This window comes from Ochotona curzoniae, unplaced genomic scaffold (assembly GCF_017591425.1).
Source record: "Ochotona curzoniae isolate NIBS_2020 unplaced genomic scaffold, NIBS_Ocur_1.0 contig_605, whole genome shotgun sequence".
Taxonomy (NCBI): domain Eukaryota; kingdom Metazoa; phylum Chordata; class Mammalia; order Lagomorpha; family Ochotonidae; genus Ochotona; species Ochotona curzoniae.
Window position 1 is genome coordinate 4,153,996 of NW_024466491.1, and position 16,391 is coordinate 4,170,386.

Consider the following 16,391-nt stretch of genomic DNA (forward strand, 5'->3'; position numbering starts at 1 on the left):
TAAGTCTGAGGGGCACACAGTCATGCCCACTCACTCACTCATGCATTTGTCCTGGCAGCTCCCTTGGTGTCCCCAAAGTCACCCCAGAGACTGTACGCCCTTCCCCCACGAGCCAGAGGCCACAAACAGTCCATGTTTGGTCTCTGCCTTTTGTACCCATTAGTCTCCGGCGTACCCCACCCACGTGCCAGCCCCTCTGGTGCCTAGACCAGAGACACAGCCTGCGACCAGCACCAACAGTGTACCTGCAACCCGAAGGCACTCAAGGAACGGTTGTTGAATGACTAAGTGACTGATCCTTCCCTGAAGTCCGCCAGCTGCCCACTGCCCAAGAAACACACACACACACACACACACACACACACACACACACACACACACGGGCAAAGCAAGGCTTTGATCAAAGACGGGCTTTAGTCCCAAGGGGCTGCATGTCCATGATGGGCAGGCATTTATGGTGGTCAGTTAAACTAACTTTGGCTCCCTCCGCAGTGGCACGAACCAAGAGTCGAGAGAAATCAGGAGTGAGAGAAACCACGGTATGAGGAACGGGGTGGAGGAGAGAGAGGAGGAAGAGCAGAGGGAGAGAGGCAGAATAAAAGCGAAAAAGAGAGCAAGCAAGTGTCGGTTCAAATCCCGACAAAGCCTGTAGCCCAAGATGGCTCACTCCTCCTGCCCCCATCTGGGAGCTGAAGCTAAAACAAAGAAAAACACGCCCTGCCCCTCCTAAGGTTGTTTGGTGGATTAGTAGCAGCAGGTAAGGCACTTAGCCCAGTAAGCTCTCAGCTCCTGGGCAGCCAAAAAAGAAAGAAAAAAAGAAAAAAAAGAAAAAATCAACTCGATAGATCCTGGCTGCCACAGGGCCCCTCCCCCCGCCCCTCCCTGGGAGGTCCTGACACCCACACACCCCACCCCCACCCCCACCTGCCCCAGCCCGGCTGGCCAAGAGGGCGGACGGACTTTCTTCTCTGCAGGCCGCATATGGTGAGGGGGACCTTGTGAGCCAATGCCACCTGTCTCCAGGCAGCGAGCTACACAGCCACCAGCTCCTGTCTCAAGCCAACTTCCGTGGGTGTGGTGGCCCTTGTAGCTTGCGTGTCTCATGATAAAATGATGAAAGGGATCGTTTGTTATGGATCCATCCATCCATCCATCCATCATTAATTTATTTCAGGTTCTCCCTGGACACATTACAGAAGAGAAGAACCAGAAAGGGTAGTGGGGGAGAGTGGCTGGTGCTGTGGCATAGAGGGTTAAGCCACATCCTGTGGTGCCAGCATGACATATGGGCTGTTCCTTGCTGATGGGCCTGAGCAAAGGAGTGGAAGATGGCCCGGGCAGTTGGCCGCATCCCGGTGGGAGTCTTAGATGGAGTTCTTGGCTCTTGGCTTCAGGCTGATGAGTCCCGGTTGATACTGGCGTTGGGGAAGTGAACCAGTGGGTAAGAGGTCTCTCTCCTCTTTCTCTGTCTCTCCTCTTTCTGTCATTTTGCCTTTCAATCAATAAATACAAAAAAGGACCAAAAAAACCTCACCCTTTCAAGGGGACAGCCACAAAAAAAGAGAAGTGTGACACAGCCATGCTCAAGAGAAGCCCGTTAACAATATTTCTAGAATGCTTTGCCATACGAGAAAAGCAATCTGAGAAGGCAGTGGCATGGGCAGGATGCCACCCCTTCGGGATGGGAGGAGCTCAAAGGGTTGGTCCCGAGCACCTGTGGTCCCCACAACCTCGGCTTCAGCCACCCGCAGCAGGAATCTTGAGGAAGTATGTCAGCTCTGAGCACACCTCAGTGGTTTCCCTTTGTCACCAATTAATCGCAGTGACAACTCTACACAGCCCAGACACCCTGTCTGAGGGTGACAAGTCATCCAGAGGTGGGGACCTACACCAAGGCTGTCCTGTGTCAGACCTCAGACTCGAGTGGCCTTTTTTGATGGCAATGGGGTGGTTATGGTTGGACTCCTAGAACGCTCAACTGGGCACTGATGGACACACATGTGTGGAGGGGCAGGAGAGGCTGTGCACAGGAAGACGGGTGATAGGAAATGGGAGCAGACGTCTGAATTTTAAGACCTAGGACAGTGGTCCACATGCTCCCTTGTCCATCTGTCATCTTAGGCTTGTACTTCACCTAGTGGCTCAGAGTCGAATTTAGGGACTTGCCATCGCAGGAGGGGGTCATGGCACGGACTGTGGTGGTTGGGACCTGGGTTCCCTTGGTCACGGCCTGCCCCCTTCTCTTCCTCTTCATGGTTCTGACAGCCATAGCTGTCCTTCAGACACAAGTATAAACAGGCACCCAGAGACATCCCATGGAATTCCATGGAAGCTGGCTTGGACAGAGAATTCCGTACTTGGAAGCAATATCCTGGTGTGTCCCATTCCACGGGGAAGAGCATGGCCGGAGGAAGACCAGCTTGGGGGCAGACTCCAGGTCTTGGGTTTTACACTACCCCATTTTTGTGTGTATTCCTAAGATCCGAACCCCTGGACTTCTGGCTGCTTTTCCTGAGAGCTGTATCTCTCTGGGCTGCTGCCCTGGCTGAGGGGGAGCTGCTTCTGCTTCCCCAGCCCCCCGCCTCCTGGAGTCCCCGGGGTCCCTCACTCACATTGTAGAGGAGGTCTGTCCAACCTTCCATGGTGATGCACTGGAAGACGGTCAGCACAGCAAACAGGATGTTGTCGAACTGAGTGATCCCGTTGTTGGGTCCTTCCCAGTAGGGTTGACATTTGGTCCCGTTAGGGCAGGTGCGGGCGGGTTCCTCTGTCCCACAGGGAGCTGGAGACTCACCCTGAATGTCATCTATGGAAGCAAGAGGAGGAGTCAGCGGGAAGGCGTGGCTGGAGACCACGGCTGCTCGGGCTGTACTTTGGAGTCTGTTTTCTAAGATTTTTCTTTTTCCCCTTGGCTTTGTTAAGCTGTCATTTCACTATAGCTGCCTTCTGCTACTCTTGCTTTTGGACTTGCCCCTCCTGCGTCTTAGGGATTTGTCATGCCGTTCTTTTCCTAAAATCTTGAGAGAGCTTAACTTTCTCCACGGCTATTTATGATCCTTTAAGTTACAGCACTAGCTGTATCTCATGAATTCTATCTCATACATTCTGCTATTTATTATCATCATTGTCCAAGCAATATCTTTTCCAATTTCCATGGATAGTAAAAAAAAAAAAAAATTTGTCATCTATCATTTATCTCCCTGACTCTCTATCCATCTATCCACCAGCCCCCTCATCTCCGTCTTTGCATCTTATCTATCCAGCTTATCAGATACCCATCCATCCATCATCATGAGCTATCCACCCACCCACCCTATTCACCTATCTACCTATCCACCCATCAATCGGCATTTATCCACACTCCTAGTCACCCACGCAGGAATGTAGCCATCATTTAGCCACCTAGCTGTCATTACCCATCTGAGAGACCAGCAAGCACACTGCATCTCCACACACTGGGCCAATCTTCCCTCTGATCTATCCTGCCCTCCGCGCACTGTGCCTTCCCGCTGGGAACATAGGTCAAGTCCGTCCCTTCACCCGCCAATGAAACGCAAGCTCCCTCTTTTCCAAGCACTTTTAGTGCCGTCTTGGAATGGACGGTCACTCCTTGGTGACCTGGGTGGCGGGGTCAGGGTGGTGGTGGTGGTGGTGGTGGTGGTGTGTGTGAAGGGGTCACACGGCTGTGCCTGTCTGGATGGCTAACGTGTCACTCGCCTAGTGGCACTCTATAGCCTGGTTGACTTTCTTCCTTCTCCAGAAGATCAGGGCTCAGATGTGCCGGGGGCGAGGACACCAGTACACGTAGTCCCTACCCTTGCCTGGTGGTGGTGGGTGGGGGGCGGTGTTAGGCACCAGAAGCCAAGCCTTCCTCCCCAGGCAGCAGGAGGCAGATTGTTCGAATGCTACAAGGAGGGAAATGAGTTGACAATGGGCATTCCCTGGGGAAGGGGCAGGTGGGGTCAGCGAGGAGGTCGAGGTGGCTCCAGGCCGTGGTTCCAATCCCAAGGCGCTGGTGGAGAGGGTGACACCCCTCAGCTTTCACCCTGAGACCAAAACAAAACCCCAAAGCACCTCCCCAAAACGCAAGCCAGGAGCCAGGACAGAGCACACCCACTTGGGCCTTTAACCCTTGGAGCCCTGGATGAATGGAGGACCTCCTCCCTCTCAAAGCCCGTACTGCCCAGTTCCATCCTTGGTGCCAGAAAACGCCTTTGTATCCACAGGCACAGTTTGGAAGGCAGCCTGTTCCCAACATAAGGCTCGGGGCAGGGGGAAAAAAAATAAACTCATGAGTTCCTAAAAATCCACTGTGTCCTTGGCAAGGTGCCCCCCCCCTTTTTTTTCTTTCTTCTGGAAGCTTCTCTGTGTGTCCACCCAGCATCTATGCCCACTTGTTTGCTTCGTGAACCCAGGAGCCAGGAACTCCATCCAGGTCTCCCACAGGGGCAGCAGGAGACAAGTGCTTGGACCACCACCTGCCACCTTCCAGGACAGGACACAGGAGTCGGAAGAAGAGCTGGGGTTCAATCCCTGGAGCTTCCCCTAGGGCACAGGGCCAGATGCCACCTTTAGCTAGCATGAACTACGACAGCCCCACCGACATGAAACATTTTGAGGTTTGCTTCTAAAAAAAAAAAAATTCCATGTGGAGAGTCTGAGGAATTTGGTTATAAATACATTTTAAAATTAACCAGCTGCCTGGGTGTCTGCATATTTCTGTGTCTTACTCACACATCTTATATTTTTAATTGTGAGCTTTTCAGCCATCTTCCTAAATCCAGGCTCCTTATCCACCTGCGTCCCCTCCTGACCTCACCCAGACCCCAGACGGCCCTGGGAAACCTGCAAAACAGAATCCCACAGATGGGACCCAGGAGGGCTGCCTCTCTCTCTCTCTCTCTATTTCCGCCTGAGTTGGGGGGGTGGGGAGGGAGGCACCAAAATAGCTCTTCCTCAATCAACACCTTCCTCATGGGGGAAAGAAATAATTAGGACATTCCATATTGAGCAAACTTCACGAGCCCAGGAGACACAGGAGGAGAGAGGAAGAAGAGGAGAGAGGGGATAAAAAAAAAAAAAAAAAAAAACCAGCGAAAGCAGTCATCTCCCATAAGCCTTCCTCACTGGCGTCCCTGCCATCCCCCCACCCGCTGGGAGAGCGCCCGTCCCTACAGCTGGCCTGCCGACGTACTTGGGTATCACTGGGAGAAAGTGGGCAGAAGCCCCTACAGGAGACAGAGGTTGCCCCCTGGCTGGGGCTCTGCTCCACACAAACCTTCCTGGGTGGGGCGGGGGGGGGGGGGTCCGCTTTACCGCTCAAGGGTTCTATTTTAGGGATTGTTCTCTAAACAAACCGAAGACATTCCTGGCCCCCATGTCCCTAGCAGAGGGGGCAGGGGACACCACCTGACCTTCTGTTCTGCGTCAGGCTCACTGCTGAGCCCTCTCCACGCCCCCCACTCCCGGCGTCCACTACTGAGGGACGAGTGTCCCTCTGCTGGCCCCAGACCCATTCTTCCCTTATAAGCAATGAAGGTTAGCTGGACACTGGAGAGGGAGGAGCTGGGACCCTGCTGGGGTGCTGGACTCTGATTGGCTGATGTCCAGGAGGAGGTCAGCAGGTCAGGTCCTGGAGGTAACAGGGTCACTCCCCTGCACCCCGTCCTCCTCTCATCCCCACTCCCCCGCAGGTGTGCCCCCTATCTGAAAACACCTGTTCCCAGCTCTGCAGGGGCACAAACTCCTGCTGAGGTGTGCCATATACACTGCTTCCTAGTGGGACCCCACGCTGGCTTACTTCTTTGGTCCAGCTCACACTTGCCCTCCCCTGCCCCGCCCCAGGTCACTTTACAGAGGCCTCAGCCCACAGCTGGAGCGTCCACCCAGATCTCGAGGAAGCTGGGGGAGCAAGGAGGACAGACTAGTTTACTCAGTACTTTTTCTGCCAAGTCTGTGTGTGTGTGTGTGTGTGTGTGTGTGTGTGTGTGTGTGTGTGTGTGTATTTGAGAGAAGGTCCTTAGCCGCAGCCAGGAGAATGTTTCCAGGAACTTGTCACTAAGAAAGAACCAACAGCCCGCCGAGGATTTTATCGCCTTACCTGTCCCCTCTTCAAAGCAGGTGGTATGAAATTTCCCCATATAAAATTCTAACCCTATGATTGCAAAAATAAGTATTGCAAAAAAAAGGAGGAGGCCGATTTGTAGGAGAGGAATCATTGCTTTCATGATTGACTTCAAGACGACTTGTAAACCTGGGAGGAGACAGAAAGAGAGAGAAGCCCCACAGGGGCCCGTGAGGTGGCAACCCGAACCCCTGCCTCGGGTCAGGGGGCAGGGCGGGAGGATGCTGCGTTCAGCCACAGCCCTGCCTAGACTTGATCTGGCATCTGTTCCGGTTGGTGACCTTTTGGGTGAGAAATTCACGTGTTCCCGAGCCAAGTTTCTGGATGTGGGGCGGTTCCCAGCCAGCAGGTGCCTTTTTAATTTTTTTTTTTTTGGGGGGGGTGTTTCTGAATGCTGTTCCATCACCCCACCACAAGGTGGCATCTTCCCCCCAGATGTCAGGTGGTGTCCCAGTTCTTCCTCGGCCTCCCCGGGAGTGGGTGGACACTGCGGGTCCAAACACCCCTCAACCTCCATCAGAGCCTATGCAATGGCAGAACTGGGATTTGAACCCAAGTCTCTCAGACTCCAAGCTCGCTTTCCCCCCCGGCTGGGTTGATGCCGCTGTCTCTGTCCTCAGCCACCCAATGGAGACAGAGGGTGGGGAATTAGAGCCAGAGAAGGGGGCAATTGTGGGAAAGGGTGGCAGATGGGCGAGGCAATGGGGGGGTGGCTGATGTGCCACTCGTAACCAGGTTCCAGAATCTCAGGCCAAAACCCCTTTGATCCTCTCACGGGGCCAGATGTTGCGTCCGAGAGAGAAGGGTCTGAGCATCCATCTTCACTTGGGAGACGAAGGGGTGAAGTTGGAAGGGGCAGGGGTGAAGCTGACACCCTCTGAAAGTCTCGGGATGCTAAGGCTCCAGGCATTTCTTGTGGTAAGGCTAGCTTTCCAGGGCTGCACGGGAGGGCGAGCGAATGAGGAAGTCTAACTCGGGGTTCCAACTCATCCCAAGTTCTGTGGCAAGCTCTGCGATGTATATGTAGACACAGTCATGCCTCAGTTTCCCCAAGGGATTAGCACCCAGGATCTCCCTACAGCGGATGGTCTGTACTACCAGAAGTGGTGGTGTGGCTCAGTGGTCAGAGCCCTGCTGGTGTCTCCCCTGGATCTTGTTCTTTGTAGAACTGGCACCCCACCTCTTCCTGGCAGACTTGCGCTATATCGTCAAGAGCTGCCGTCCGTGGGTGGGCACGGCTGCCTCCTCACCTCTCTCAGTGCAGCAGCCAGCCCCGGGAGGGACTCAAGGCCAAAGCCATGTGCTGCATGCTGTGTTCCGCCTTCTCCATCGTGCTGTCCTTCATTCCCTCCGATCCCCATAAGCCCTTCCTTCCCTTAGGGAGCAGGTGCGCCAGGCTCCTCCCTCCCCATCACGGCTGCTGGGGGGACCTGACCCAGCCAGTAGGAAGTAGGGACATTAGAAAAAGTTTTAGTTTCTGCATCTGTAAAGTGGCGGGTTCCCAGCAGATTAACCAAAGGAATCCACACCCAACCACGTCGCTAGCGCACTGCCCCAGGTGGCTGCAACCCAGGGACCTTCGCTTGCCACTTGCTTTTGGGGTGGCCCCTAATGCGCTTGGGAATAGGTGGCGTTTGCTGGTACGAACGCCCCGTTCCTACGGGGGTGGGGGCGGGGGAAGCCACCCTGCCGGCTGCGCTCTGGGAAGTGGTAAGTCTTTGAAGCTGGAGCATCCCAGGTGACATGAATAACAGCTTCTACCCTGGCAGGCTGCGAGCGAGGACAGGCGGACGGGCCAAACCGTGGTCACTGACAAGGGCAGAGGTATTTAGCGCTATTTTTCTCTTCGCGCTTGAATCTATCCCAAGGATCTTGAGAGTTCCAGGAACAAGTGGATGATGAGAAAAAAAAAAAAACACAAAAAAATCTTTACATGCGTTAAAAAAATAAAAGTGGCCTTTGTATTCTATGGACCTTGGCAGGCATTTCCCGGGTCATCCCAACCCTGTGTATTCCTGCTTTGGGGAAATAAGAAGAGCAGAAGATAAGAGGGCCGTGCAAGCCGGGAGAATCCAGGCTTAGTGGTGTGAGCCTCGTTTTCCATCTGTGAAATGGGTGCTCACGGGTGGCATGAGTATGTGTGTGTGGGGGGGGGGGTGAAGGGAGAAATTTAGGAGAAAGAAGCAAGAAATTACCCAGACGCCCCTCCCCCGTGCCTTGTGCAGGGGATGGGCAACTTACGTACTTGGGATTCCAGACACCAGTTTGAGTGGCCGCAGCACCCGTACCGCTCTCAGCGTCCGAAGGTCAAACTCCGTCCCAACTGTCGCCAAGATGCTGTAAGGGAGAAGGCGGAATGGGAGATTGAGGTAAGAGCTGAGGGGCTTCAGGTGAGAGATGATGGGTGGAACCTTAGAACAGGTGGCAGGTGCCTGGGAGAGGGGCGCCTGGGGGAGCGGCCCATAGGGGGCAGGGCAGAGGGTGGGGCTTCTGCTGCTTAACAGCTCTTCAGGGTGATAAGCTGTATCCGCTCCTCACTGCCCTGCGTCGTGTGGGGTTCCAATCCCCACGGCGGCCCCAGCCGTGCCAACACGGTTCAAGTGGCTGGGAGGATTACTTGATTCCAGGCTTGTCGCTTGGCTCATCCAACACCACTACTATGAAGGTAGTAAAAAAAAAAAAAAAAAACAGAAAAATAACAAGAGTGCAGAGTGGCCGGTGGTGTCAGCCCTGGAGGTCACACAATGTCACCCCTCCTTGTCTATGTGAGTGGGTGGGGATCACGGGGCGGGTGACACACTTCCCCATTCTCATTCAGAGACCTCAGGGAGCCGCAGGAGAGTCCAGGGGCCCCCTCTTTCCACCTGTTTCCTGGATAGGTCAATACGGAATGCTTGAGTGGCTGGGGCAAAAGGGACCGTTGTGTCTAGGGCTCTGGACCTTGACACGTGAGCCAATGACCCATCAGCAACTAGGCCGTGGCCCAGTCCGGTTGCTTCTCTCCACAGTGTCCACCCCAGCAGGAAGCAGAGCTCAGGCTCAGATCCCAGGCTGCGGGCATGCTGAGCAGTGGCCTCCCCACTGCAGCACCACAGGTCTTCCTTGAGCTCAGACACAGGCAGGGTGAGGGGCGGAGAGGGAGGCAGGCTTTTTTTTTTTTTTTCCCCTGGCTGTTATTTTTTCCCAAAACAATACATGTGTCGTAGGAGTGAGAAGTCTATGGGAGGCTGTGTGTAGGTTTTAGCCAAACATGATACCATGTCAGTGAAGGGATTGTGGAAAAGTGGTGTAGCCCATTAAGCCTCTGCTTGCAGTGTTGGCATCCTCTATGGGCGCTGGTTCAAGTCCTGGTTGTTCCACTTCCCATCCAGCTCCCTGCCTGTGGCCTGGGAAAGCAGTGGAGGACGGCCCAAAGCCTTGGGACCCTGCACCCGTGTGGGAGACCCAGATGGAGCTCCTGGCTCCTGGCTTTGGATTGGCTCATCTCCAGCCATTGCGGCCACTTGGGGAGTGAACCAGTGGACACAAGATCTTTTTCTCTCTTTTTCTTTATATAACTCTGTTTTTCAAATAAAAATAAAAAATCTTGTTATTTTTTAAAGTGCATACAGGAGCCCTCCCTGTTTCTTCAGCTTTCTAATTTCCCTTTTTTTGGGTGCCACGTCGCACACTGACTCAGGTTTCACACTTTAAGTTCCTCATCTGCCAGTTCCCCTTCTTTGCTTGTTTCAAAGCTTTGAAACAATCATTTATTCATTTAAAAGAGGGATTGAAGACCTGGCACGATAGCCAGGAGCTTCCTCCAGGTCTCCCACGCGGGTGCAGGGCCCCAAGGCTGTGGGCCGTCCTCCACTGCTTTCCCAGGCCACAGGCAGGGAGCTGGGTGGCAAGTGGAGCAGCTGGGACACGAGCTGGCACCCATATGGGATCCTGGCGCGGGATACAAAGAGAGAATTTAAGCATTGAGCCATCAAAAATCAATTTTAAAAAAAGTTAATTGAAAACTGGACTTTTTTAGTGTTAAAAAAATTATTTGAAACCACGCATCATTTTTTTTCAAACCTCCCAATTTTCGTGAACTCTCTGCTGACCCTTGCCACTTTGTCTGACTCGGGGAAGCAAGTACGCCTAGTCCCTCAAAGGAACCCACTCCATAAAGCCGTGAATGCGCTCCGGCAGCCGCAGCGTCAGCTTCCGCAGTCTTCTCTGGGGTCCACGGAGAGATTTCCAGTCTTTTAAACAGGATCCCACGGAAGGCTCCTGAGTGAGCTGTCAGCAGCACTTCCCCCGTCCACCCCTCCAGCCAGCGGGATGGAAGACACGCAGAAGGGGCTGCTGCACCTCTGCCACGAGGGCTCATCTCTCGAAAGCCTCTGTGTGGATCAAGGGGAGCAGTCTGCCGTGCCTCAGTTTCCCCATGGCGACCCTGGAGACTTCTTCCTCAAAGGTCTTTTTTTTTTTTTTTTTAAGACTGATCTATTTTTATTGGAAAGGCGGATTTACAGAGAGAGAGGAGAGAGATCTTCTACTCATTGGCTCCTTTCCCAGATAGCTACATAGGCTGGCTGAACTGATCCAACGCCAGGAGCCAGGAGCTTCTTCTGGGTCTTCTTTGTGGGTGCAGGACTTGGGCCATCGCCCGCTGCTTTCCCAGGCCACAAGCAGGGAGTTGGATGGGAAGTGGAGCAGCCGGGACTTGAACCAGCACCCATAGGGGATGCCGGCACTGCAAGCGGAGGCTCAGTGCACTGCTCTGTGCTGCTGGGCGTTAAGGGTCTTTCTTGTGCTGGATGTCAGCCCTTAGCGATCATGGGATCCTTCATGAAGCGCTCAACGCCACAAGCCCAGCGTTGTCCCGATGTGTCAAATCTATCTTGTTTTGTGGCCCCAAACAGTCGAGCACCTGCCAGCATCAGTGGCTCTGAGGACAACTCACTCCAGGGCGGGCAGGAGACGGGGTGAGTGCTGCTGCCTGGACGTGAAGCTGCCGTGATTCTCTCATTCTCCCTGGAGGTTTGTCCCTCCGTGTCCCGTCCTGACCTCAGCTTAACTCTGCAGCAAAACGGTGCTCCGGATTTGGACTGTCTGCCCCGGGAGTGAGGGAGCGAGCTGAGCTGGGGCTGAATTCAGGGCACCCACTTCTCTCTCTCTTTTCCGGGTCTTATTACTATTATTATAATCAGCCTGGAGTGAGGCGTTCTTGGACGCCTGCCTTAGGACTCGATCAGGTTTTTCCCTTTCATTAATTAAAATGTGAATCACAGCTGAGTCACTCCCAAAACGGGGAGGGGGCCCGGAAAGATCAATGAGAAATTCTGTCTTCCTCCCTCCTGCCTGGCTCAGAGAGATGAGTCAGCAGAAATCAGCATCCAACAATGACAGGGCAAAAAAAAAAAAAAAAAAAACAACATTCTCAGCGGGCAGGCAAGAGCTTGGGAAAGCAAAGCAGAACTCAGCACGTTCTGCCTTGCCTAAAATTCTTCACCCAAGTCTGCTTTACAAACCTTTCAGCTAAGCCTCAACCATCTTCTCTCCTGTGTCCTCCGAGCAACGGCAGGCTCACTACGGCCACACTGAATTCCCAAGGTGACAGGAGTGTGGGGAAAGCCATAGTGCCCCTTGATTCTGAGGGCCAGCGTAGAAGATTCTAGAAGTGGGGGAGGGGGAGTTCAGGAAGGTGGCCCCATTGTGACGTCTCGGGAGTAAAGTCTTGTCTCTTGTGGAGCATGGGGTGGGGTGGGGTGGGGTGGTCTTTCTCCACTTCTGTAAGAATAGGAGAGTAAAAGATACATTGTTTTAGGGCCTAGCACGTGGCGCAAGTGGTTAAGGTCCTCGCCTTGCACGCCCGGGATCCCATATGGGCGCCGGTTCTATCCCGGCAGCCCCGCTTCCCTTCCAGCTCCCTGCCTGTGGCCTGGGAAAGCAGTCAAGGACGGCCCAAAGCTTTGGGACCCTGCACCCGGGTGGGAGAGCTGGAGGAGGCTCCTGGCTTCGGATCGGCAAAGTATCGGCCGTTGCGCTCACTTGGGGAGTGAATCATCGGACGGAAGATCTTCCTCTCTGTCTCTCCTCTCTGTATATCCGCTTTTCCAATAAAAAAATAATAAAAATAAATCTTTAAAAAAAAGATACGTTGTTTTAAAAGAGCTAGCAGGCAGGGGTGTTGAGTGTCTCTGACACATAATAAGGATCGTGTCTGAAGCCCCCGGGACACTTATTGCCATGCTGTCATCATTGAGTCACTGCATGCAGCCATGGCAGGGTCACGCTGTACCTACCCCGACACGCAGAGTTGCTGTGTGAGAATCAGCGAGGAAGAAAATGAGCAAAGCCAGCGGAGAGAAGAGAAGAGAAGAGAAGAGAGGAGAAGAAGCACAAATGGACACATCAGCTGGAGATGTCGATCCACAGCCAGGAGCCAGGATCTTCTTCTAAGTCTAAAGTTCTCGCCTTGCATCTGCTGGGATCCCGTGGGGGCGCCGGTTTGTGTCCCAGCTGCTTCACTTCCCACCCAGCTCCCTGCCTGTGGCCTGGGAAAGCAGTCAAGGATGGCTCAAAGCCTTGGGCCCCTGCACCTGCATGGGAGACCCAGAAGAAGCTCCAAACTGCTGGCTTCGGATTGGCTCAGCTCCGGTCATTGCAGTCTCTTGGGGAGCAAACCAGTGGATGGAAGATCTGTACATCTGACTTTGCACTAAAAACAAACGTTTTAAAAAATGGTATAGTTGGGGCTGGCATCATGGTGTATCATGCTAACCCCTGCCTTTTGTGCCAACATCCCATATGGATGCAGTTCAAATCCCAGCTGCTCCACTTGCCATCCAGCTCCTCGCTAAAATGCCTGGAAAAGGATGGCACAACTACTCAGGCCCCTGCATCCACATGGGAAGAAGCTCCTGGTTCCTGGCTGTATATCCAAGCTGCACAGGAAAGCAGGAAGCCGGAAGCAGGGCCCTGCCCTGGACTCAGGCACACGGCACCTCAGGGACAGCAGGCTGGGGTCCAGCGCCAGCAGGGGTCTCCCCGTGGTGCAAGCTCATTTCAAGGACACCCCCGCCTCTCCCCCCGCCCCCCGGTGTGCTGACACAAGGGCCAGGTTTCAGCTTTCCTTAAGGGCGGATCCGAGAGGGAACTTGGAGTTCGTGGAAAATGGACTTAAAGGAGAAGTTAATTTTGGCATCCCCAAATTTTGAAATCCAAGCATAGGTTTTGTTTTTTTTCCCCAATGATACGTGTTTCCATGAACTCTTGGAAGATTCCTCACAGGTAAGCATTTCAAATAATTTTGGATAGATAATTTCAAATAATTTTAGATAAACACATCTTTCTGTTTCGTGGTCTATGAACTTTGAATATGCTTAAAAATTTTTTAAAAAGATGTATTTATTGGAAAGGCAGAGAGAGATCCTCCATCTGCTTGCTTGTTTCTGAAATGGCCCCCACATCCAGGGCTGGGATGAACTCAGGCTCCATCCGGGTCCCCCAAGTGGATGGCAGGACCCCAAGTCCCGAGAGAATCATCTCTTGCTTTCCCGGGGGCAACAACACGCAGTTTGATTATGAGAAGAGCAGCTGGGACTCCGACAGGGGCGACTTCACTCACTGTACCACAACTCGGGTCCCTGTTATTTATTTTTGCTCATTGGAAAGAAGAGAGAGAGAGAGAGAATAAGAGAGAGCCAACCGTTCCATCTGCTGGTTTCATTTCCACATGTCTGCCATCGCCTAGGCCGGGCCAGGCCAAAACTAAGCAAGGGTCAGGAATTCCATCTGGGTCTCCCACACAGGTGGCGGGGACCTAAGCGCTTGACAGCCATGCACTGCTGCTTCCCGGGGGTACACGTGAACAGGGAGCTGCAATCGGAAGACGAGCCGGCACTCATACCCAGGCACTCCAGCACGGATTGACTGCAGGGCCACCACCGTTAGAGACCAGCAACGCCAACCCCAAAAGCTTTCCGGAAATGAAGCTAAGCAATCCCCAGGGACAGGTCAGGCTGCTCCTTGGCAAACAGCCGCTGCTGCAGGGCCGGGAGTGAGACACCCCTAGTGGCGGTGACAGCGACTAGAAGATGCCAAACACCTGTCACAAGGACAAGCAAGGGGTCAGGCTGCCCGCAAGAGACCGCGACTCCCCGCTGCGCGGAAGCCAGACACGTTAGGGAGCCTGCCCCAAGTCACACAACTTTTGCACAAAAAAGGGGTGGGGGTGGAGTGAGGGGAGGACTTCCCGTCAACTTTACTATAGCAATGACTTGCTGAAGTCGGCGGTGGCTGGTCCCATTTCACAGATGGGAGAGGTGAGGCCAGGGTCATCTGTGCTGCCCCTGCCTGGGTCACTCTCTCCCCCCAACCCCAAACCCCTCCACACACACACACCAGCAATGCTGACTTTGGAATGATCCAGAAGGACCCTTCCCGCTCCCCTCTCTATCAACAAGCATTGAGGGGGCCCCCACAGTAGGACAGTTTCAGTTCAGCGGTCTTTAAACGTTAATGGATTGAAAGAATTGAGAGCTCTTCCATACACACCACATACCACACACCCCACTGGCCACAGAAAGTCTGTCTCCACTTCTATACCCATCCCTAAGCCTGTGACGGTGCTGCTGTGGCAAAGGGCATTAATTTCCTAAGGAATCTTCCAGGAGTTAGTCTGCCTGTCTCCGTCTTACTCACTGGCAATTCCAAAACTCCCTTGTCACGTGACAACAACGTGAATCGGCCACAACTCTGATATTTTTACCCATAAAATGGGCACACGGCAGAGCCCTCTCCTCACAGGCTTGCTGGGGGGATTAAACGAGACTGTAACAATTTCAGTGTTTTCAACAGTGCCTTGTAAGAGCGGGCCCTTCTCAACACCCCGAGATGTTCTCTTTCTTGCCAAGTCAGAGCATCCCTTTGCCAGGTCACAGTGCCCTCCCTCGACAGCTTCCACGGACAGACGCCTGCGCGAGTCCTAGCTCTTGGCTACAGCGACGCTTGAGCGAGTCGAATGAGAAAGTGGATCAAGCAATGAAGGTGTGAATACCATGAGCAGACTTTGAGTTTGAGAAACTTGGGATTCCCCTCAGAACCCTTCCAAGGCACTGAATTCCAGATCCAGACTTCCTCGCTTGGGTTTCTAAGCGTGTCCGCATGTCCTTGTCCATCAGCTGCAGAGAGCACATGGTACCATGGTATATGTTCCAGCTATGGGCAGAGCAGGGTGGGAGGGCGGCTCTTTGATGGAGAACTGGTCAACCTCAGGAGCTGGCCTCTTATAGATGCAAGCTGTATCGGTGCCCCCGTTTCTGCCGTAAGTTGGTTCCTCTCATTAACTGGTAGTTTTGGAGGACAGTGCTGGTCCCCAAAGGGAAACCTCCCCCTTTGCTGCTTTGGGAGCTGTCTGCCCTCCCCTTCCCCAGGTATCCTTGAGAGGGGAGTCCTAGGAAGAAACACAAGAGAATAGGGTGGGAGGCAGGGGAGGGACAAGCTGGAGCGTGAGCTTTGTGGAAGTGTATTTTTGTAACTTGGGGTTGAAAATAGACACACCGACTTCACGCTGACTGTTCCAGCTCCGTGACGTCGTGTGCCGTGCTGGCGCAGGGCGAAGGGGAGGGTGGTGAGGGAGCAGGAGGGCAGGGAGGGGTTTTCCATTCAACCCATCGCCATGGCAACGGGCCACTCTTCATTCACGCCATCGCCAAGGTTACTTTGCTTGGCTCATTCACGGCTGTTGCCATGGAGACCGGTCCACGGATGCACTCTTGACTGTTTGGGTCATGGGTTTTCTTTGGGTGATGGGGCGTTGCTGATGGGGTGGGGATGGGCTTGTGGGGAGGAGAGACTGGAAGGGGGCACTGGGGGGTCATTGTGGGGCTAAAGGCTTAAAGCAAGAGGAAGATGAGGTGTGTACACTGTGTGTGCATGCACACGTGTGTGACGCTGTATGTGCAGGTCTACAGGTGTGCGTGTATATGAACATGCATCTGTCGCTGCACATGTGTCTGCGTGTGTGTGTCTCTGTGTGTGTCTGCGTGTGTTTTTTTTGTGTGTGTCTGTATCTCTGTGTATCTGGCTATGTATTTGAGTATGTGTGGGATACAAACCAGCACCCATACGGGATCCTGGTACATGCTAGGTGAGGATTTAGCCACTAGGCTATTGCACAGCACCAGGCCCCCACGTTCATGTTTCAACGCGACCTGGAAGCAGGGCCTTTGGGGGTGACTAGGAGTCGCTGAGATCAAGAGGATGCCACCCCCACCCCCCCGGCCACCAC

The 16,391-nt window shown here is 53.6% G+C and overlaps 1 protein-coding gene across 2 annotated transcripts in view; it reads right to left on the reverse strand.

Annotated features, from left to right (window-relative positions):
- CACNA1A (calcium voltage-gated channel subunit alpha1 A) overlaps nt 1-16,391 on the reverse strand; it is a 131,596-nt gene that overhangs the window by 67,940 nt on the left and 47,265 nt on the right. For both annotated transcript variants that reach the window (XM_040990668.1, XM_040990669.1), the window contains 3 exons: nt 8,370-8,461; nt 6,101-6,253; nt 2,613-2,806 (listed from right to left, as the gene is read on the reverse strand). In XM_040990668.1, the coding sequence (XP_040846602.1) occupies nt 2,613-2,806; nt 6,101-6,253; nt 8,370-8,461 (439 nt within the window). The remainder of the gene's footprint in view (nt 1-2,612; nt 2,807-6,100; nt 6,254-8,369; nt 8,462-16,391) is intronic.